Source organism: Lynx canadensis, chromosome A1 (assembly GCF_007474595.2).
Source record: "Lynx canadensis isolate LIC74 chromosome A1, mLynCan4.pri.v2, whole genome shotgun sequence".
Taxonomy (NCBI): Eukaryota; Metazoa; Chordata; class Mammalia; order Carnivora; family Felidae; genus Lynx; species Lynx canadensis.
Window position 1 is genome coordinate 47,395,612 of NC_044303.2, and position 24,540 is coordinate 47,420,151.

General features: G+C 39.2%; 2 protein-coding genes across 4 annotated transcripts in view; one reads left to right on the plus strand and one right to left on the minus strand.

Moving 5' to 3' along the window:
• Window positions 1-6,245: 6,245 nt before the first annotated feature.
• Window positions 6,246-24,536, minus strand: MZT1 (mitotic spindle organizing protein 1). Of its 2 annotated transcripts, XM_030311959.1 has the most exons (4): window positions 24,365-24,425; window positions 16,083-16,251; window positions 13,821-13,966; window positions 6,246-8,003 (listed from the first exon to the last, which is right to left on the minus strand). In XM_030311959.1, the coding sequence occupies exons 1-4, from the start codon at window positions 24,365-24,367 to the stop codon at window positions 7,980-7,982; spliced, it is 342 nt and encodes a 113-aa protein (XP_030167819.1). In that variant the 5' UTR covers window positions 24,368-24,425; the 3' UTR covers window positions 6,246-7,979. The 2 variants fall into 2 exon arrangements, with proteins under 2 accessions (XP_030167819.1, XP_030167823.1); XM_030311963.2 differs by lacking the exon at window positions 16,083-16,251 and having other exon boundaries at window positions 24,365-24,536.
• BORA (BORA aurora kinase A activator) overlaps window positions 24,151-24,540 on the plus strand; it is a 29,558-nt gene continuing 29,168 nt past the window's right edge. For both annotated transcript variants that reach the window (XM_030311951.1, XM_030311957.1), the window contains exon 1: window positions 24,151-24,338. In XM_030311951.1, coding sequence (XP_030167811.1) covers window positions 24,201-24,338 — 138 coding nt within the window. In that variant the 5' untranslated portion in view covers window positions 24,151-24,200. The remainder of the gene's footprint in view (window positions 24,339-24,540) is intronic.

Below are 24,540 nucleotides of genomic sequence, written 5' to 3' on the forward strand. Positions count from 1 at the left end.
AACCAAAAAACCAAAAACTGTTTCAGTATCTGCTGGGCACGATGTCCTGCTGAGAATCCCAAGAAGTGGAAAAGCCAACTGCCACCCTGATACAATGAAAACCCTATTGAGTGGCCCTTTGTCATGTTCCCATAATAGTATGTGCTTTTTTCCTGTCACTGGACTTCCTTCTTGTATTGCATTGTGTGTGTTTCCATGAGTTCGTTGTAGGTAGAAAGTCTCATTCATTTGTATATGCAGCAACTAACCTACCACCTGCAATAGCAGACATTCAATAAATATTTGTTGAATGAGAATGAGAGACACAAAGAATTATAATGGATAAAGAACTATTAGATATGATGTCCATCTTCAAGGCACTTATGCACCCGTTAGAAAATAATTACCTAAACATTCTGACCATAATGTTTTACATTTAATAGACATTCAATACATGTTAATGAATTACAATTAATGAAATGAGAGCCAATTTCTATGTCCAAGAAAAATGCTACTTATCAAGAGGTCTAAGTGGCTGTTTCTGTCCTCTAGGAGAGAATAATCAAGTGTGAGGTAATAAAAATGTTCATAAATACATTACTCAGCAGTTGGGTTTCCTGCCAAATGTGTTAGAGATATCGCTAGAAGTTGGAATAGTCAGAAAAGACTTCCCAAAGGAGGAAGTTCTTTGTCAAGAACTATGAAAAAAGCTAAGATTTTATCCAATTTGCAAGCTGGAAAGTTAGTCTATCATTTTCATAGGTACTTGAAGAGGACACAAAACTCCTCGGTCAGAGACAAGGGACTTTATTACTCACAGTATAGCAGCCCATAGGGACTTTGTGTCCACACTGGTTCTCCTGGCCCTCCAAATCCTGTAGGACTGGCACAGAGCAGCCCAAGGGGGTGCAGCACACTCTATGGGTTTGTATCATAGCTGAGGAGCACTGAGGTAAGAAAACCCCAGTCTTACAAAGGGGTTGTTAGCAAACCTGTCCAATCTGCCCTGGAAGGCGACACTATCCTTCTTAACCTGTAAGAAAACAAATCTGTCCTTTCCCAGAAGGAGATCTCTCTCTGTTCAACGCTGTATGCTGTACAAACACCCTTGAAAAAACAGCCCACACCAAAAGTTGTCAATGTCTTTACTAAGAAGATAGATACAAACACAAGACATCCATGAAGAATGAATTTCCAACAGTCTTACTTTCGTTCTTGAAGGTTGGGTGTGATTTGATCAAGCAATAGGAAGAGAACAGATATTCTGGGAATAAGAAAATTTTCCTGTGCACATATATATTTCATGACAGACCTCTCTGGGCCTCAGTTTCTTGACCTGTAAAGTTGGAATTCCTACTTCACAAGGTTGCTGTAAAAATTACATGAAGTAATCTATGTATGGCATCCAGCCTGGTGATTAACACATAGCAGGTGCCAAACTGTTACTTCTCCATTTTCCCCAGAATGTACAGGATGTGACTCTGTAGCCTGCCCTGACACTAAGAAAGGAGTAAATGGAGGAACTTAGTCATTCCATTTGCAAACATTTTATTGAGCATCTACGATGTTCCAAGTGCCAGGCTAGATACCATGCCTGCCTCTTGAAGCTTATTGTCCGCTTCAAGGGGAAAATACAGGAGAGTAGAAATATCTTGCTTCCACCAAGTAAGCTTGTAGAAGCTAGATGCCCAAAGTTTTAGGGCAATTCTATCTGACCATGAAGCCAGGGAATTATTGAGACATAGAAGGACCATAAACCTAAAATAAGAACAATGGAATTTCAAAGTTCAGTGATGGAATACACCATTCAACAACAAGCTTTTTCAGGATCTTTTTGGAAAAAGAATACTAATAACTGCAGCGAGATTTCATGTGAACATTATTGTCACCAATGTATGATTGTTAAATCACTCATTTGGTAAATACGTGTTGAGCATTCACTACATGTATGGTGATAAGGGCAAGAATTCAAGAATCAAGAATAGGAATTTCCTTGAGGGTAAGATGGCCCCCAAGGGACAAGGGATTGATTTTTCATAAGTTGGTGTCAAAATTTATCTATATATAGATGGAGAGAAGTGTAAGAATCTGAGAAATACTGTGAATAAGGTATTCAATTTAAAGTTAAGATTATTGATTCACTGAGGGGCGCCTGGGTGGCTCAGTTGGTTGAGCATCTGGCTCTTGGTTTCCACGCAGGTCATGGTGTCACAGTTTATGGGTTTGAGCCCCACTTGGAGCTCTGTGCTGACAGAGTGGAGCCTGCTTGGAATTCTCTGTCCCTCCCTCTCTCTGTCCCTCTCCTGCTCTCTCTCACAATAAGTGAACTTTTAAAAAATATTTAAAAAAAAAGATTGATTCATTGAACCTTACACCTTAAATTACACCTTAATTAGGAGAGAAGTGGTTAAAATGCCTTTATCTATGGAGATGGTACACAATTATTTGCTATAGACTACATGCATCAAATATTTAATAGAATCAAATAACAATTCTTTTGAGAGATGCAAGAATTATAACAACCATCCCTACTTTGGGGGGGTGGGGCTTGATAATTTCACCACTATGTTAAGCCTATTTGATGCATTAGAACGGTACATGAAGGGGCATCTCCAGTTGGTTTTGGTACTAGTGGTAACAGTACTTTGTTCTTACCTTGTTTCCAGTGCAGTGTAGACTGGATTCCACTTATTTGTTTAGCATCTCTCTACTGGACTAGACTGAAAAATGCTCCTGCCATTTGAGAGCTGAGTGATGGGGGCTTAACCAGGAGGAGAAGTAAATTCTACCCAAAATGAGATGCTGAGGACAAGGTATGAAAGCAAAGCCAAAGGGAGCAGTGCTCGATCTTCACTTTTTATTATCGTGGGTCACAAGGCGGGCCTTAGCCAATGCTAAGAGCTGGCCTCACAGTGGATGGCTGAGGGAAATGTTAGGTCCAGCAGTCAAATGATTCAAAACTCTCCAGCTGCCAATCTTACCCTCTCCCCTACTGCCCTGTGCTGTCCAGCTGACTACATCCCTTCATGTTAAATCATACTTCCAGGACTCGGCTCTCCCCAGAGAGGGAAGACACATCATAAGCAACATCTTAGCATGGATTCCTTTGTTCCAACTTGAGTCTGTGAGAGAAACAAGAAAGATGGCACAAAATGCTGAAAGTGGAATTAGAAAAGACTGGAGAAATCCCGAGGGAGAAGCATCCTCTCTCTCCTCCACACCTTGTTTTCCTTATGGGCTCCCTTGTTAACCAGATTTACTGCTACATCCCAACATTTTCTCAAACCCTTCTGAACTGATGAAAGTGACAGCGTGGGAGTCCTTATAATCCATCACAACAGCCCTCTCTCCTCCTATTTGCATCGTGTTGGTGGCTGCTGCCTGGAAGGCTGGGGCCACACCAGTTTTCCCTGAGACTGCAGGGCTCCCACAGTCCTTGCATGGTAGCGTTTCAACCTAGCAACAGCGCAGGAAATCGTGACATCAGAGCACTTCCCTTCGTCTTTGGTCCACTGAAAACACTCTTCTCTTCCTCTCTAAACTTGGCCATAGTTGGTAAAGTCCTTTCTGTGTCTATTAGGTAAAGCCAGATGAGAGCATTAATGGTGTACATCTGGGGCCAAAATTAAGCCTTACCAAATTCTCTCTCCCTGGCTACCCCTCCTCCCTCACCATGTTCTATAAGCCGACTTCCGCCTGAGGTTTCCTTTAGCCAGCTGTTTGCTCCTATTTTACATGATGGTTCTCAGTGTTCAGCAGGAACAAAGATCACTGATATTCCCATCGGGTTTATCAGAAGCAACTGAGAACAATGAGCTCTTTTTATGTTGAAAATAGAGATTTTGAAATTATTCATAATCCTGCTTCTCCCAACACATTTCCATCCCCAATGGGCTCCTTTCACTAATTAGCTATGTAAGACTTTACACTCAATTAATCTTTTAGTTTTATTGGTAGGATGTCTTGATCTTCCTTCCTGTATAACTGTGAAAATAAAGAAAATATCATTTCAAATGGAGTCAGGAAGTCCAAAAGGGGGAGTTTTCACAGTCACTTGCCATAGGAAGGCACAGCTCCACATTTCATTGTGGGCACCTAGTTTGTTCTACTATCCTAGTTTTATGCAGAATTCTTAAACAGCTCTTCACTCTTGACTCAATGGAATGTTTGTACAAAAATAAGCATTTAGTGTGTTTCAGGTACATGGCAAAGAATCTTCCACACACAGCCTATGAGGTAGGGATAAATCCCATTTTTCATAAAAGGACGCTGGATCTCAGTAGTAACTTGCCCAAAATCATGGCGCTGAACAGGAAACCAGGTGAGTCTGACTCCGAGAGATTGTAAGAACTGCAGAGCTTACACCATGTTGGGTTCTTCATTATGCTACAGCCTTGCACCTGTCAACTCAGCATTCTGGGGTGCCTCTGCTATGACACCAAAAACACTGGCAACAGAAGAAAAAAATACCTAAATAAGACTTCATCAAAATTAAAAAATTGTGCAAAGAACCCTGTCAAGAAAGTGAAAAAACCACCCATAGACTGGGAAAAAATGTTTGCAAATCATGTATCTGATAAGCATTATCATCCCGGAATGTAAAAAGAATCCACAGTAACAAAAACAATTGAAAATTGGGCAAAGGACTTAAATGGACATTTCTCAAAAGATACACACAAATAGCCAGTAAGTATATAAAAAGATGGTCAAGATAACAATTAGGGAAATGCAAATTAAAACCGTAATTAGTTACCACTTCACACCTATACAATGGCTATTATTTAAAGAAACAAAAACAAAGCATTGGCAAGGATGCAGAGAAACTGGAATCCTTGAACATTGCTAATGGGAATGTAAAATGGTACAGCCACTGTATGGAACAATATGGCAGTTCCTCAAAAAATTAATTCCACATTAAGCACAAGGTCCAGCAATTCTGCTTCTGGCTATATACCAAAAGGAATCAAAAGCAGGCACTTGACTAGATATTTAGATACCAATATTAAAAGCAGCATTATTCACAATAGCCAAGACAGAAACAACCCAAATATTCACTCAATGAATGGATAAACAAAATATGGTAGACATATTAATACGGAATATTTTTCAGCCTTAAAAAGGAATGAAATTCTGATACATAACGGAAGAATATTTTTAATTTTTTTTTTAACATTTATTTTTGAGAGAGATAGACTACAAGCAGGGGATGGACAGAGAGAGAGAGGGAGACACAGAATCCGAAGCAGGCTCCAGGCTCTGAGCTGTCAGCACAGAGCCCAATGTGGGGCTCAAACCCATGAACCACAAGATCATGACCTGAGCTGAAGTCTGACCCTTAACCGACTGAACCACCCAGCTGTGTCTATAATGGAAGAATCTTGAAAACCTAACACTTAGTGAAAAGAGACATGAAAGGACAAATACTGCATGATTTGACTTATATGAGGTACCTAGAATAGTCAAATTCACAGAAAAAAATAGAAAAATGTTCACCTAGAAAAATGGGCTAAAGGGAAGTGGGGAGTTACCACTTAATGGGTAGAATTTGTTTGGATAATAAGAAGTTCTAGATAGTGATGGTTGCACAACAGTGTGAATGTTGTTACTGTCACTGAACTGTAAAACCTAAAAATGGTTAAAATAGTAAATTTTATGTTGCACACATTTTAAAATATAAAATAAGGCAAGGGGTGCCTGGATGGCTCAGTCAGTTAAGCATCTGACTTTTGATTTTGGCTCAGGTCATGACCTCACAGTTTGTGGATTCAAGCCCCTTGTCGGTCGGGCTCTGTGCTGACAACATGGATCCTGCTTCAGATTCTCTCTCTTTGCCCCTCCCCTGTTCACTCTCTCTCACACACACAAAAAAACAAACATGAAAAAAAATGTAAAAATATATATACATAAAATATGGCTTAGGGCACCTGGGGGAGGGGCAGAGAGACACAGAATCCCAAGTGAGCTCCAGGCTCTGAGCTGTCAGCACAGAGCCTGACGAGGGGCTGGAACTCACAAACCAGGAGATCATGTGACTTGAAGTTGGACCCTTAACCCACCCAGGGGAAGCCTGGGCAATGCTAATATAGCTATCTCCTTTAAGTACCAGGAGAAAAATATTCCATATCATACCTCAAGCCTGATGTTACACTGTAAATTTAGTCTGCCCTCAAATAGTCTTCATTCACATGTAACTAATCAGCATCTAAATATAAGAATACCTACAGAAACACAAGTTGTACACACAAAAGCATCAACTAAATCAAAAGTACATGCCAATACCACCAAAATGGTTTTATTTTTGTCACTGACAACATGCATAACACTGCCAATTGTATCATTATAATTTGTTTTGATTTTGTTAAATAGTACTTAAGTATGCATTAAAAATATATGTTTACATTTAAGTGTAACACATTAAAGTTCTTTGTAAACATACTCAATATATTTTCCTGCTTTGTTTCATACATAAATAACTTAATCTACAAAATCATAAATAAAACTATTAACTCTTGTGGCCTAAGGGTATATACAAATTTTGGAGCCTGACAAATGTGTTCTCTTTATGATTTTGTAAGTAACAACATGCAATATATGCAGTGTTTATTAACAAATAAATGATTTAGCATCACAAGTCATTATTGTCTCCCAACCAGGTTCTGCCAATAGACCTTCCAGTGCCCTTGGTAAAGAGGTTATCCACTTACAAAGTCAAAATAATTAAAAGATGAGATTTTTACAACAGTACAGAGGTTGCCACTTAGATACATACTACTAAGCCTTACTTTGTCTGAAGAAAAAAGCTGCTAGAGTAAATGCTTGTACTATCATTTAAAAGAATGCTAACAAAACCTAAAATAAGATCAGATTAAAATATTAGTCTTGGGGAAAATATCCCATTGAGATTCTGTTACAGGAGCAGAATTAACACTATTGTAAATTTCCCAAAATTTATTTTGAACCATCACTTTGATTCATTAAAACTTTCAGGGAAAAAATAATGACACAAAAAAGTGACCTTAGAAAGTTGATACTTACAATTCCTGATATAGAACATTTGATTATTTACTTTTTGTTTAATGACTGCAAATATGTATTCCTTCAGAAAATATCATATTTGTTGAAAGATACTTCCTCTTTAGTGATTTATTAGATAACCACTCACATTTTTGTTCTGTAATAAAATTAAAGAATTTTGCCTGTTGGAAATGTTTCACTACGCTTTATTTTTCTAGGCCATCATGTTTAGAGTATAAAACTTAGAAAAAAATATTATCAATTAACATTCTCATTTAATGTAAATAATCCAAATGACAAATAAAACTAAGCACTGTCATTACTTTTAAAATCTAAGTTTCTAAGTTTTATTTTTCAGTCAATACAAAAACAATCTGGTTCATACTATTAACTGCCAGAAAAACTTCTGTTTAAAAAACTAAATATTCTTTGTTAAAGAGCAGATGAAAACAATGATTTCCATGCTCTTGTAAGAAAGATTCTGATATACCTAAGTCTAAATCAAATCCATAAATGAGGTGGCTGAAATTCTGTCAACTTTTAACCCAATACAACATGAATCCACGCTTATTTTGCATAAACAATTCAAAATTAAATTTTATAATGGAAATGTCAACAAGTCATAACTACTACATTACTTCTGATGGGCTCCACTATACTTCAACCAGGCACAGCAGATGTGCACATCTGATAGACAGACTGCTTAGAAAATTAAAGCTATCAGAGCTATAAATAAGGAATACATAAATATGAACCAGCATTAGAGCTGTTAAAAAAAAGTAAGATGTGATGTAAACACATCTGATAGTTCTCTCTGTAAGCCATTTTCCACTGATTTATAAAGCTATGGTTTTATAATTCTTTTAAAAAGGAAAATGTTTCTACACTGCTGCATGCAGTAATTTCATTGTACATTCTTGACTACAATGCAATCTTCAAATCCTCTTGAAGAGCCTGACATATCTCATCAGGATTTCTCCAGAAAGTCAGCTTGTCGCATTTTCAGCAGCCTAGAACAAGAAAGTAAGTTTCATTATAATAAAATCATGGAAAAGACACCACAGAGATATATTTGTCAATACTGTACTGTCATTAACAAACAATTCCTCCCCCACATATACCAAGCCACTTGCATCAGGATAATGCAGTGTTTTTCACTTTTTGCAGTACATTAGAACTACCTTTTGAACTGACTGCTAGCCTGACAGTGGAAAATTGTTATATCATCTTAATGCAGTTAATGTAAAAATAAAAATATACTGCTACTGGAAAAACTGACCCACAGCAGAACTTGTCCACACACTGTATCCACCTTATCCAGTCTTTATTGGTTTATCTGTTTCTGCATGTTTCATTTTAGTGTGAAAAGGGGATTAAGAATGAAAAAGACCTTTCTGTTACAGGGCAGAGAAAAAAAGGGCAAAAGGAATACTGAACACATGGCTAATCCTGCTTCACCTATTTCACCAACTAGTATACTTTCCCCGATTATTCTGCAGGAATTTCCAGACACTATATTATTATCAGTAAATGATTTGATACAGATTTCTAAAAGATAAAAATTTAAACAAGTAATTTCTTAATTCCAAATATGAAAATGATGATTTTAAACAAGTGTTTCAGAAATACAGGGTAAACTTCTAATTCATGTATGTTTCAACTTCATAATTAAAACTTATTTTTATGTTTAGTCTAAGTTCGAAGGCCTTTCATGAAAATCACTTAACGTGCTGGGAAAATTGTAGTTCTCAATCTGAAACCTTCTCTCTGCAATCAACAGAACCTACCTCGTCCAGATAGTTGGCTATTCTAATTAGCCTTTCGCTTCTTTAGGTTTATTATTCACAAGGATTAGAAAACTAGTTTGAAAAACATTCCCCTTATTCTAAAAGATTTCTTACTTCTTTCTACCTTTATAGGTTCTTATATTAGTTTTAGCTACATACCTTTAGGCACTTTGTCTTCTTCCTAACCCACTTTTTAGTATCATCTACTTCAAAGAAGACTTGAAATAATATAGACAACTACAGAAATTTTTAAAAATTAAAGTACCTTTAACTTTTTGTCCAGCCGCATTCCATTTTCATACGAATTTTAGAGATTCTCCTCCAAGATACAGACATTGAAATAAGTATTTTCACCTAAACTAAGCAAACCATTAACCCTGTACAGCATTCCCATTACATGAATGTAGCACTACTCTGTTTGAAAGAACAGTAATGGCATCCTAGAGAACTAGTTACCAGATTGTCATTAGAGACTCCAAAATCTCGTAAGCATTGGCCCTGGGGAAAAACCAACCTTAACAAGTCTTGTCTTTCACACTTCCCTTTCCTGTGTACATTTATTCCCTCCTTTGGGAGGATGGGTGGGGACACAAGACTTATTGAATCCCTCATTTCTCTCCCAGCTGTCTCCAATGTCCTCATGCTGTACAAGACGTTCATACAGTGAGGAGACACGTTGGTCACCCTAAGATATCATCATACAGGACAGCTGCAAGAGAAAGGGCAAGGCTTATTCTGCATAGGAATGCATCAACAGTACAATTCAAGGCCCCTTGGCACTAAAAGTAGAAGATACAGAAAGTAGGTTTTGCCCAGAATTTCTGAAATCACAATGTGTGAATGATTACTTACACATAAATACTAGCTCTAAGGAGACAATACCAAAATTCAGTGTTGATAGATCATTCATAAAAATAAAGTCTGTTTTTTAAAAACTGCACCTAATGTCCTATCTATGCTGTGAGAGATACACATAATGTGACATATCTATTGATGCTTAAGAAACAGACCTAATTGTGTTACACACAACCAGTTACATTTACTATAAATGACTTAAACATTATCAATATACAAATCTATGAGAAAGAAAGGCAAAATAATTAATGAAGAATGGTTGCAATTTTCTACAGTTAACTAAAGAACAAAGGAAAAACTGGATGTTTCAGACCAACAGCTCCTTGCAACATTTCAGGATGTCCTCGATTTATATTTTACACATTCTAAAATAGAGTTAAGTACCATACAATTAAATTCTAATCACCAGGATTTCAAGGTAAAAGCAGTAAAACACAATAGGAACAGTTTTTCCTTACCCTATTTTTAGTTCTGAAAGAAAAAGTATGAGAGAAATTAATTACTAGCAACCACCCAAAAAGGGGAAAACAACCATACATTTAAAAAGTCTATAAAGATGGGGCGCCTGGGTGGCTCAGTCGGTTGAGCGTCCGACTTTGGCTCAGGTCATGATCTCACAGCTCATGAGTTCAAGCCCCACATCAGGCTCTGTGCTGAAAGCTCGGAGCCTGGAGCCTGTTTCAGATTCTGTGTCTCCCTCTCTCTGCCCCTCCCCAACTCATGCTCTGTCTCTGTCAAATATAAACAAACATTAAAAAAAAAATTTTAAAAGTCTGTAAAGAGTAAAGAGTGGTCAAGGAAAGACAGGTGTGGTTCACATTATTTTTAAAGTAGCATACCATCTAGAATGGTATTTGCCAAATATCACTGGTTATCTTGTGGGTGGTTCTGAAGGATTTGTTTCCTTCTTTAATACAAATTATATACAGATTTCAAAAATGCCTTTAAAGAAAACATGAAAAAGTTCTAATTAACAATTTTCTTCTTTGCTACAAACTTTTCAGGATTCTCCTCCCGGTTTTTTGTTTTTTTTTTTTTAAATATTTATTTTGAGAGAGAGAGAGAGAGAGACAGAGAGAGAGGGAGGGAGAGAGCATTTGCCTGCAAACAGGAAGGGGAAGAGAGAGACAGGGAGGGCCAGAATCCTAAGTAGATTCTGCACGGTCAGTGTGGGGCCAATGCAAGGCTCGAACTCATGAACTGTGAGATCATGATCTGAACTGAAATCAAGAGTTGGACACTTAACCGACTGAGCCACCCAGTGCCCCAAGTCTGAATAGATTTTATAATTATTTAAAAACCTGACTAAAAGAACTTAGTAATCTTACATGCACAGTTAACAAAAGGTTCACATTCAGAATACTTAAGACTACCAGTAAAAAAGGGAAAATAAGCCAGAAAAAATGGGCAAGCAACTTGAAACAGTTATCTCGCAAAAGAAAATGGCCAAAAATATGTAAGAACATTCAACCTCACTGGTATTAGAAGAAATGCAAATAAAACCATATAAGAAACCTACACATACCCAGCAAAAATGACTAAAATTAAAAACACTCCCAATATTAAGTATTGACAAAGACATGGAGCAAGGAAGGGAAATTCGTATGCTGCTGCTGGAAACAGAAATTAGCACAACTACTTTAGAAGAGTTTAGCATTATCTATTCAAGTTGAAGATAAACATAACCTAACAACCAAGAGACTTTATTTCTAGAATACACACCCAAAGGAAATGCATGCATATATGCATCACGAGACATGGACAACTATACTCATAGCAGCATATTCCTAATAGCCTCACACTGGAAGCAATCGAATGTCCACACAAGGTAGAAAGGATAAATAAATAGTAGTATATTTGTGTAATGAAGCATGATTATTCCAGTGGAAAGGACTGTGTTACAGCTACACACAACATAAATGACCCTCACATGATCCCACTCATAAGTGGAATCCAAAAAAACAAAAACAAAATCAGAATCAGACCTATAAAAAGTGAACAAACTGATGGTTGCAGAAGGGAGCAGGGAGGCAGATGGGCACAACGCGTGAGGGGAGAGGGAGAGACAGGCTTCCAGTTACAGAATGAATAAGTCACAGGAATAAAAGGCGAGGCATAAAGAAATATAGTGATGTCATGGGACAGATGGCAGCTTTTGATAAACATATAACATAATGTATAAACCTGTCAAGTCACTAAGTTGTACACCTGAAATTAATGTAACATTGTATGTCAACTATACTCAAAAAAACCAAAACACAAAAACTCTCTCAAACATGTTAAATGGGGGCGCCTTGGTGGCTCAGTCAGTTAAGCCTCTGACTTCAGCGTGGGTACTGATCTCGTGGTGCGTGGAGTTCAAGCCCCATGTCGGGCTCTGTGTTGACAGCTCAGAGCCTGGATAGAGCCTGCTTCAGATTCTGTGTCTCCCTCTCTCTGCCCCTCCCCTGCTCATGCTCATGCTCTGTCTCTCTCTCAAAAATAAAGATTAAAAAAAACCATAATGTTAAATGAAGAACTAGGTAAAGATTGCGCTCTAAGATTCTCTTTATATCAAGCTCGAAAATTTTATAAAATTAGCCTGCAGTGTTTAAAGACCCATGTTAGACAGTAAAACTGTTCAAAGAAAGTATCTACCATAAAAGTCAGGACAGTAGATACTGGAAGGGGAACAGGACACGTTAGTGATGGGGGAGCTCCCAGGAACTTCTGGGTGCTAGCAGTGAGAACTGTACAGATAGTCTCTTTATGATAAATTTTTGCCCTGTGAATATGCTCTGTTTACCTTTTTGTGTTAGTTTCCTTCCTAAAGAACCCTAGCCTTCTTTCATTTTGTCCCGGTTGCTTTCAGTCAGGCTGGCAGTGTTCTGTGCACAGACAGTTGACTGCATCTAGGAGTCATGCACATAATCTCCTTACCACATCCACACCCTGGGCCTTCTCTCCAGAGCATGCTCTGGGGTAAGGCTGATAATTTTCCAAATCAAGTGGTGGTTCCTTTTCACTTACCAGTTCCTTCCTTGATTTCTCATTCCTCTTATATTTCATTTTTCAGTAGCAAAGGAAAAATCAGACTGCACTTTCCACACTTTGCTAGGAAATTTCCTCTGCTAGCTATCCAAGTTCATCACTTACAAGTTTTATTTTTCTTCCAAAACATAATTGAGCCAAGTGCTCTGTCACTTTATAGCAAGGACAACCTTCCCTCCAGAGTTCAATAATATGATCCTCATGAGGTCTCACCAGAAGCCCCTTTAACGTCCATTATTTCCAGCAACACTCTGTCCATAATAATGTGTGTATTCTCTAAGACAAATAAAGCTTTCTGTACAGCTCTCCTCTCTTTTCTGTGCCCTCACCAGAACTGCTTTTAATGTCCACAGTTCTACCAAGTTTTTTCAAGGAAATCTGGGCTCTATTAAGTGGTGTAAAATTTTCCCACCTCAACCCATCACCCAATTCCAAAGCCACTTCCTCACTTGTAGGTGTTTATTACAACAGCACCCCACTTTCTAAAAGTGAAATCTGAGTTAGATTTCTAGAGCTGCCATCACCAGGTTCCAAACAAACTGGGTGGCTGAAAACAACAGAGATTTATTTTCTCACAGTTCTAAAGGCTAGAAGTCCAACATCAAGGAGTCAGAAGGCTCTAGCAAAAGATCCTTCCTTGCCTCTTCCTAGCTTCTGATGGCTGCCAACAATCCTTGGCCACCACTCTCATCTCTGCCTCCACTGTCACAAGCCATTCTCCCATGTCTGTCTGTGTCTCCACATGGAACTCTTTTCATGTATCTTGGTCCAAATTTTCCTTGTCTAATAAGAACATCGCTCATTAATCCATTATGAGCTCACCTTAACTTAATTACACCTGCTGATACACTATTTCCAAGTAAGGGCACATTCACAGGTACCGGCCTTGAACATATCTTTTTGGGCACAGACACAACGTTAGTCACAACACAAGGAAAATTCTAAACACAGCTGGAGACTTCTGGGAGAGACAACATGGTCCACGATAGTAGCAATTTTTGTAGTTGAACATATGCTACAAAGATCCTGGTTTTCAGAATTTCTAATGGTGACAGAAGTTAGTTTAATAACATTTAACTAGGATCTTTCACATAAATCCATTAAAAAATAAAAAAGTATTTTTATTTACAACGAACTAACATACAAATCTCTAACCTTTAGTGCTTCAGTGGCCTTGCGAAGTTCCTTAATAACCGACGATAAAGCTTCTGGGTTAATTCCTTGTTCACAAAGACGTACACAAATAGACAGAGTTTCCATATCTAAGCCAGTATTCAAAATTCTTGAAATTTCCAACAGAACTGAAAAAGACATTGAGAAAACTTCAAAAAAATTACATTTAAAAATATGCACACATTACTGTTTTTAATTCATAGAATACTGCACAATATCAAAGAACTAGCACAGCATCCCTAGATTTTGAAATTGTCAAGTATACTGTCTTGCTCTTACTTAGTCCTAGAACCAAAACTAGACTTACACCACCCTCCCTCCACATAACTGCATTTTACACTGTGATTTATATTCTACCACTCACTTAATATCTTAAGTATATGCATCATAATCAGGATTATTCTGAACATTTCCCCATTTTTTAGTAACCTTTTACAATGTAATTTAGTCACATAACATCCCATTATATGAAAACACCATACATTACTTAGCCACTCTATTTTAAGAGTTAAGTGGGTCTCATGTTTCCCCCACTGAAGTAATACTGTGATAAGCATCTGTACATACTAATTTCATTTTATTAGGATAAATTCCTAGGAGTGGAATTGTTCAGTAATGTACATATTTAAGGCTTTAAAAGTGCTTAGAAGCGTCTACAATTTGACGGAATCATGTCTGTTGAAATCTAATAGTAAAAAACAAAAGTTTATTTTTTAACTTCATTTTTTATAGTTACTTCATTTTATTGTAGTTTATAAAAGTAATTGACATGAGAAACACTAGCAAAAAGCAGCACAGAATATAAATACATTGGCTTCATTAAATTTTGTTTTATGGTGGTTGTTCCCCAGAGCATGTTTAGAATTTGTTAAGTCAATGGTCAACATATTATCTATTGCTTCCTGTATTATTTTCTCTTGGCATTATATTTAGAAGGTTATTCCCCATGCAAAGATTATAGAATTTTCCATCAGTATATCCTTCCATCACTTCAAAGTTTATTTCCTGCCCACCTATAAACATTTAAATATTTAACTCCCTGGAGTTCAGGTGGAAAATAGGATCTGAAATAAGTTCACTGCCTCAATACTATTTATTGAGTGACTTATATTTTTACCATTCAATTAAGATGCCACCTTTATCACACAGTAAATTCCCATTTACCTATGGATTTGTTGCATGTCTATCTTATTTAATTACTAACTTTTATCAGCATGTAGAAGGTTCAAGATTCTTTGTAATCTTTCATTTTTGTAAGCCTTTTTGTTCTCTCAGTGAACTTAAAAATCCTGAGCAATTCCAAAAACAAACTCCAGGTGGATTCTGACTTGCATTGCATAAAAACTACGGTGTTGAATGGACAAGTTAACAATACTGAATGATCCATTAAGTCTAACTCCTTCTGAAAATTATTACACTATTCACAATGTGCATGAAATGGACCCTTTTCACCTTTTTATATTAGACATTCATTTTCATCTCCAGAATTTCAAGTTTAACAAAAAAAAAAGTCTCCCATGCCTCTAATTAATTTTTTGAACACATGGAGTACAGTTCTAAGGTCCTTGTCTTGCTAATTCTAACTGTGTCAATTTTGGGTCTGTTTCAACTGATTCAATTTTCTCCTATCATTGGTTACATTTTCCTGCTTTCTATACTTAACATTTTATTAGATGCTTGACATTGTAAATTTTACCTTGTTGGTTGATAAGTATTTCTGTACATATTCTTAAGCTTTGTAATGAGATGCAGTTAAATGAAAACAGTTTGAGTCATTTAAGATTTACATAGTCAGGATTAGAGCCCTGTTTAGTGCACAGCTAACTGTTCCTCATCACTGAGGAAAGATGCTCCTGAGTACTATACTCAATGCCTCGTGAATTATGAAGGTTTCCATTCTGGCTGGTAGAGAGAAGCCTTGTATAAGCATGGTGTACTGTTCCTTCTAATTCTTTTGAATGCCTTTTCTAGCTTTTTGGGTACTTTCCTCATACATATGTGCTAATCAATGCTCTTCTGAATATTTGAGGAGGACCCTTCTCCTGATCTCCAGAATCCTCTCTCTGTAAGCTCTTTCCTCTCAGGTATTCTGTCTTGCAAACTCTACCTGCCTTGGTCTCCCTGGACTCTATAACCTCCTTTTGCTAACTCAGGGGGTCCAAAGAGTTCTACCTGGGTTCGCAACACCCCCCAACTGCTGGGAACTCTCTAAAGGTACCAAGAACAGGAAAGTACTGGGCTCACTGCATTTACTGTGCTTAGGATCACTTTCCTTCACAGCCTGATGTCCAGTGTCTTGAAAACCATTGTTCTGTATCGGTTTTGTTGTTGTTTTCCAGGCAGGAGGGTAAATCCGGGTTGTTCCTCCACCATGGCTGGAAGCTGACAGCCCTTTCCATTTCATTTCTTCAGTCTGGATATGCCAACATACCAATAATGCTCTTCAGTTGTATGTAGGCTGTAATTCATGTTATGTTGAATTTATTTCACTAACTCTATTTAGAGATTTCTAATTTCCCCTCAGAATTGCTTGTTGTTTTTAAGTTTATCTAAACTTTTTAATGTTTATTCACTTTTTGAGAGAGAGAGACCACGCGTGCGTGCGCACGAGTGGGGAGCGGGGAGAGAGGGAGACACAGAATCTGAAGCAGGCTCAAGGTTCTGAGCTGTCAGCACAGAGCCCAACAAGGGGCTTGAACTCAAGAAGCCCTGAGATCATGAGCTGGCTGAAGTCAGATGCTTAAGCAACTGAGCCACCCAGGCGCCTCTATTTAACCATTTTTGAAAGACAGAGCAGGAGAGAGTGCAAGTAAGGGTGGGGAGTGGGGGTGGGGGTGGGCAGAGAGAGAGGGAGAAAAAAGAATCTCAAGCAGGCTCCGCCCAGTCAGCAAGGAGCCCCAACGTGGGGCTAGATCCCATGAACTGTTAGATCAAGACCTGAGCCGAGATCAAGAGTTGGGATGCTTAACCCTGAGTGACCCAGTGCCTCTGCTTGTTCTTATTTCATAGTTACATGCTTTTTTATAACCACTTATTTCATGACTGTTGTTTCTGCCTTTACCTATTTGAAGCTATATTCTTATCTTTGGCCATTTTTGAGATTTGTGTTTTCTGTTTCTTTAAGTATAAGCCAGCAGGAAAAGAGAATGCTTAAGTGTCTGCTCTCTAGAGGCTAAGTACCTCTTAGGTGAGTTCAAATGTCACCTTCATTACTTAGTAAGCAAGGTAACCTTTCTATGCCTTTATTTTATCATTCTGTGAAAGTGGGGTAATAATACTTTACAGGATCATTGTGAGGATTACAGGACATACTCAGAACGCCGTGTCCACTGGCATCTGGTAGTGCTCAAAAAAAGAGTTACCTGTTACTACTAAACTTTCTCCCTCTTTTTCAATTTGTATGTGAGTTGTTTATGTTTTTCATCTACCTTAGGTACTTCTGTGACTTCTGGTTGGAAGTTCATCTTCCAAAGGAGATCTTTATTGATGTCCTGAATTGGAGAAGCATTCTTGGACCGGTAGTGTCATGCCAGCCCCAGCCCTCTGGATCAGACTGGTGGAAACACCCTGCTCCAGACCCACAGGACACACGGACGGTCCTTCCCAATCCCTGGCCATGGCAGATGGCACGTTTCTGGTCCCAGCTTCTCTCGGGCAGGGCAGCATGCTTTGTCAGGTTTCATTCCCAATCTCCTGCTGTGGTGCCCATCTGCTCTTCTCTTTGGGGAAAACCTCTCTTTCTAACCAGGAGATCTTCCTTTCTTGTTTTTAAACATTGCTGGGCTGATAATTGCATGTTAGTATTATTTCCGGTCCTTTTTATATGCTTGGAGCAGAAAGTTTCGGCAAGTGCTCAATCATCATCAATTCTGATAGTGAATCATTAATTTCTTTAATTTTTAGTTTTCATTGTTTTCACAAATTCATTCTACCTTGCTTTGGTATATTCTAAGTGATTAGTGCAGATACCCATAATATGCTCGTAATACTTATTTTTATTTTGTAGCCAGTCATCTTTAATTCTACTGAAGTTTTTCGGTTTTCAGTTGATTCTCTTGTGTTTTCTAATAAATAATCATTTTACCTACAAATAATAGTTTCACATTTTTCTTAACAGTCTTTTCCTTTTCTTATCCTGCACTATCTGCTAAAACTTTCCTATTAATGCTTAAAAAAAGCAGTGAAAGCAGGTATTTCTGATTTTATTTAGAATGCTTTTAACGTTCATGTTAAGGATGATGGTGATTTCATATAGCTATCCTTTGGTGTAACATTTACTGTCTTCTTTGCTAAGACTCTAAAATTAGGAAAAAAGTGCTGAGTCTTATGAATACCTTTTCAGCAAACACTGAAATAACCAGGTAGTTTTCCTTTTTACATAGCAAGAGAGTACATTATGTTGCCAGACTACAGTCACAGAAGAACAATAAGCATGGAAAATCCCTACTTTTACTGTAAGCAGTTAGGAAGCCTGCTCTTTACCTTGAAGTAGAATAGATGTTACCTCATTCCTCACATTGGTCACTGTAAACATTTCCCTGAGAAATAGCAGGAAGAAAGAACAGTCAGGGCCTTGCCTTCTTGGCCTCCAGAGCAAGAATGTGCAGGTATGCTCAGGTCTCATAGGCTGCATCTCTCAACAGCGACACTGCATGACTTCTGACACTAGGCTTAAAAAGATAATATAACTTCCTCCTGACTCTCTCTTGAGACACTCTCCCTGGCAACCCAGCCACCAACTGGGAGCAAACCCACATGTTCCAGACAACAGCCCTGCTGCAGGCCTAGATAATAGGCAGTGTCAACTAGAAGATATGTGAGTGGGGCGCCTGGGTGGCTCAGTCAGTTGAGTGTCTGACTCTCGATTTCCGCTCAGGTCAGGATCTCACAGGTCGTGAGTTTCGAGCCCTACATCAGGCTCTGTTCTAACAGTGCAGAGCCTGCTTCAGATTCTCTCTCTCCATCTTTCTCTGCCCCTCCCCACTGCTTGCTTGCTCTCATGCTCTCTCTCTCAAAATAAGTAAATAAACTCAAAAAAAAAAAAAAATTAGAAGATACGTAAGTGAAGAAGCTTTGGGATGACTCTAGAATCAGCACTAACTGCAATGCACGAGAGACCCCCAATGAGAACTACCCAGACAAGACTGGCCAATGTCCAGAACTGTGAGAGACAAGTACACAACTGTGAGCAACAAGTGTTGCTGTTTTATTTCACTAACTGGGGGATGGTTTGTTACACGACAGCAGAAAACCAGAACACATACTCTGACCCTACTCCAACTCGCCAACATTATCATCACCATCATCATTAACTGATACCGACAAATTCTCCTCTCCAGTTTTCTCTTCCTGGTAGACCCCTATCCATAAATGCTCTGCTCGTTCTTCATGCCTTTGTTCATGCTTTTCTCCTCTGCCTTTTTCTATGTAATTCCATGCTCTCTTTCAGGTCCATCTCAGTACTAGTATTTCTTTCCTTTAAGCTTGCTTGTAAGATTTATGTTGATCTTTACTTCCTAACTTCATAACCTGAGGGTAATAAGTACTTCTATAGTGCCTACTGTGTAATTGGTACTTACATGTATTTTACGCCTATGTTACTACTGTAAATATAGTTATGAAAAAGGTAAATATGGTCCCAGTCCTCATGAAATTATGGTGTAGGTGAGATAGATATTGAAGTAATAACTGATCCTTGTTAAAAGGGAAATAGGGACAAGAAAAGCATACCTCCAAAACAAATTACAAGGACATCCTACTTAGTTGTGACAGTGGTTAGGAAAGATTTGTTCTGAAAAAGTGACAATTAAACTTAGACTTCAAGGGTGAAGACAACCTGAATAATGCAGAGGCAGGAAAAAGTGCAAAAAGAGGGAGAGTGAAGAAAACAGCTTGTGCAAAAGTTCCTGTGCTAGACAGAACTTGGTAAGTTCACAGAATAAATTCATAGATCTGAAAGGCTCTTCATGTAAAGGCAATGTAATTACAGGGGGAACATAGGTGTAAAATATGAGAAAAGATAGACATGAACACACACTAAGGCTCTACTGAAGATTTCAGAACTTTGGCATGATATAAAAACGGGAGTATACAAACAGATTTTCATTTTTAAAAGACTTTGGCTGCATAGTATGGAATAGATCTTGGAAAGAGAGTCCAGTTAAGTTGTTGCAATCTTGGTGATAGAATGGCAGATGGCATGAACAGGAGAGATAGAGACAAGTGGTTCAATTTGAGATGTAGGAAGAATTGAAAGGGCTTAGTAAAGAAAAGAAGGCAGGGAAGGTCAAAGAAAGAAAAATGACTGCTAGGTTTATTTCTCCCATCAGTAATTAGACTGACAGCAAGGAATATACATTTGTTTCACTGACACTGCCTTGTACACTGTGAACTCTCTTAACTCCTTTTTCTAGCTGACTACCTGGCATATAACTAAGCAGCACTACAGTGAAAGATAAAGAAGTTTTTGTTTTTTTAACACAATTGTTAAAAACCATAATTACCAGTAGTAATTGGAGGCATAAAGAAAATATAGGAAAACAAAACTCAAAGTATGAAACTATCAATAAAGAGTATCTAAAATTTCAAAACGCTGAAAAGCAAAAAAGGTCACTGAGTACACTGGAGGACAGAGAGAGGGTAGCTGAAAAGGCTGACATTAAAAAAAATTTTTTTTAATGTTTATTTATTTTGGAGAGAGAGAAAGAGACAGAGCACGAGTGGGAGTGGGCAGAGAGAGGGAGACATAGAATCTGAAACAGGCTCCAGGCTCTGAGCGGTCAGCACAGAGCCTGACGCAGGGCTCGAACTCATGGGCCGTGAGATCACGACCTGAGCTGAAATCAAACACTTAACCAACTGAGCCACCCAGGCATCTGGAAGAGGCTGACATTTTAAAGAAGGAATCTGGGAGAGAATGTTAAGAATCTAAAAATGAGAGCAGGGGACTGATACAAGACCGTATACTAAATTAGGACCAGAATCGGTCAGGTTCCTTTCAGAGTGAGCCACATAGATAAACTATAAAGTCTACTTGCTTCTGAAGTATCATCAAAATGCTTTTATTTCATAATAAAAATAAAAATGTTCATAGCTGACCCTAACATCATTCAGATCCATTAAAAGATTAAATTACTATCAGCTGACTCTAGTACTGATGGGAGAGGAGTAAAATGAGGAGAAATATACTAGGCCTTGAAGGAGGGAAGTCAGATTCAAAAACTTTTGGCTCTCATGGGTGGATATAAATACAGGGAAACCCCACATTAACAGAGTTTCATATATTAATGCTATTTGGGTAGTTCAGTCTAGCCCGTTGGGCAAGCTAAAGTTTTATTTCTGGGAATGAATGTGAAGGAAGATGGGATTATAAAATGACAACATGTAAACTTGTCCAATTCACTATATGGTCAATTATTTACAGTGTGTCACTGTGTTTACCTTTGTGTCTCAATTATTATAGACAACATGGAAAATATAGTTTTCTGTTAACTTCGCAATAATTCAACTTCACATTTTATGTGACTGTCTTAGACTCTAATTATGGCATGACATATGGCAGGGATTTTCTGTAAGTTTAGAGTTCTAATGGACATAATAGTCCCTAGCTGTCACATTTAACAAATGGTGATCCAGTGCCAACCTGGGGCCTTTCTATCTTGAGGTTTGTGGGCAAACTGTGTACAGAGGAGCAGCATTCTCAAAGTCACATAGCCTCTCTTTGAATTTTTATTTTTAAAACAATCTGTCAGGGGCACCTGGGTGGCCCAGTCAGTTGAGCATTGGACTCTTGATTTTGGCTCAGGTCAAGATCTCACGGTTTGTGGGTTCAAGCACCGCGTCAGGCTCTGCACTGACAGAGTCTGCTTGAGATTCTCTCTCTCCCTCTCCCCTGTGTGTGCGTGCTCTCTCAATAAATACACTTTATGAGGTGCCTGGGTGGCTCAGTCGGTTAAGTGTCCAACCCTAGATTTTGGCTAAGGTCACGATCTCAGGGTTCAGGAGTTTGAGCCCCACATCGGGCTCTGTGCTGGCAGTGTGAAGCCTGCTTGGGATTCACTCTGTCTCCCTGTCTCTGCCACTCCCCAGCTCGCTCTCTCTTTCAAAGCAAATACATAAACTTTAAAATAAACTTTAAAGAAAAAAACGTCATTTCTTCACTTTTTCACATGCTTATACTCTCAATAATCATTTTACACACACTTCTCTCAGTAAAAATCTTGATGCAACCAATACAATCAGTTCTCATTTGTACATTGGCAATTCCACCAGCAATAAAATGTGAGTTTTCCATTCAAATGGGATTCTATGGCCACATAAATAAGGACCTGAGCATAGCTAACATAAGAAAACTAACAGGAAGTGAGGCCTCTTACTCTCCATTCGGTTAGAAAACCCACTGGCTTCCAAGCAAAGATGTAAAACAAAACCAGCATCGCCCCACTTTTTGAAAGTTCGTCTCCACTTAGCTTTTATGAAAGATCTATATTAATAGCTATTTTTGCTAACCAAAAGAAATCCAAAGAGGGTTAAAAAAAAAAAAAAAAAGGCAGAAAGTGAAAATAGTGTTCAGTGCTTGTTTGCAGCAAGCCATTAGCATGTAACCCCAGCATTTTTGAGCATCACTGCCAAGCTCCTTCCCCAGGAATTACACTCAGTATCTCACCATCAAGCTGCCAGAGCTTTGAACTATTACCGGGAGCACATGTGCTTTATCTCTATTTCTTTTGTATATCTGTTAACAAGATGTGTCTTAAGGTATCAGAAAAGTCCAAGAAAGATTATTTTCTGGATTTGAGAACACTCAAAAAATTTTCCATATAAGTTAATACTAACTGCTTCTTCACTTTATACCATTTCAGCTTAGGAAAATTTTCATGGGAACACTGCTTTCGGAAAGCTGGTGAAACCTGTAATGTTATACACATATCACTTCTTTCGTATTTAAGTCCACTTACAAAATAAAACTAATATGCTGTGGTACACTGAGAAAGAACGGGAAATAAGCTGAAAATGGTGTTAAGAACAAAATTCTACGTTTCGGAGAAACACCAAATAGATTCTTGGTAAGTAAAACTTAGATGCAAAGATTCTAATAATACAAGTAGTTCCTTAAAAAGGAAGCAGCGGGGCGCCTGGGTGGCTCAGTCGGTTAAGCGTCCGACTTCGGCTCAGGTCATGATCTCACAGTTCGTGGAGTTCAAGCCCCGTGTTGGGCTCTGTGCTGACAGCTCAGAGCCTGGAGCCTGCTTCACATTCTGTGTCTCCCTCTCTCTCCCCTTCCCTGCTCATGCTGTGTCTCTCTCTGTCTCAAAAACAAATAAACATTAAAAAAATAAAAAAATAAAAAGGAAAACAGCAACCTGTGCAGAAAAAGCAAGAAGCCTTATTAGAAGACCCCATAAGAAATAGCTGAATCACTAACTGGGGCCCTACAGTAAAGCAAACAAGGAGATACAGCGGGAAGGCTGACACTACTTAGTGAGAACTGCACACTACAGTTAGGGTTCAATAAAGATGGAGACTGATGTCAGTATCCACTGGAAAATGTCAAAAACGCAATGTTTTAACATCCATCAAACACACATAGGTGGATGCGAATAAAAAGGAGACAAAGGATTCTGCAAGTGGGATGTACGCGTAACATAACATAAAAATAAAAGTAACTACTTTTTGATCACTTTTGATACGCCTTTACCTGGTTGTCTTAAATATTCACAATAACCTCAGGAGGAAGTGATCTCATTTTACACAGAATAAAGAAAGAAGCAAGCTCAATGATGTTTAAGTAGCTTGTCTAAACTCACCCCCAGGAGTACAAAGTGGCCGAGCCGGCAGAGAGTAGAGAGAACAGAAAGGGTAACTCCAAGACACGTCTAGCACGTGTGCGCAGGCTTTACGCCCGCTTGCTTGCGGGCGCGAAAACAGGTTAAATACACCTACAGCCTCAGACACGGGCGTCACTTGATCCAGGACGAAACAGAGCAGTTATGAAGGGGTTGACCTAACAAGCGCCTACTGTACTGCTAAGAGACAAAGGACACAGAGGTGACCAAACACACAAGGCCACTGTCTGCAAGGGGCTTACAGACCTGCAGACTGTCCTCGCTCGGGACTATAAGGAAGGGGGACTCTGCACCAGGTCGGGCTCAGAAGTGGGTGCGTGGGGCGACAACGGCTCCCGAGGCCTGCAAGGGGGGAAAGGACAAGAGGACCCGACGCAGCGAAGGGGCGTGGCGCGCAGGGAGGGGGCGGCGCGCGGCTCCCGCGCGGTAAACACGGAGCGCGTGCCGGGCTGACGTGGGGGCCTGAACGTCGTGCGCGCGACAAACTACGCAAGAACGAAGAGACAACTCCCAAAGGATGGGGCCATCAGCCCTACGGCCCTGGCGGGTCCCTTGGGAGAACCCTCAAAGATGCTGTTTGGGGCAGGAAGTGGACCTAAAGTCCTTCTGGACTCATCGCCGCCTGGGAAGCCTGGCTGCGGGAAACGGAGACAAGGTAAAGCGGGACTAACGGGCACTCACCATCCATGGTCTCCCTCACCGCGTTCAGATTCGCCGCCGCCGCCGCCCCGGCACCGCTGCTACTCGCCATGGCGGAGGCCGAGGGAGGCGGGAAAAGGGCCTGACCCGGAACTGGAGCGCCTTCCTTTCTCCTGGGCAATCACACCGCGCGTCCCCAGCTCACGCCGGGCAGGCTC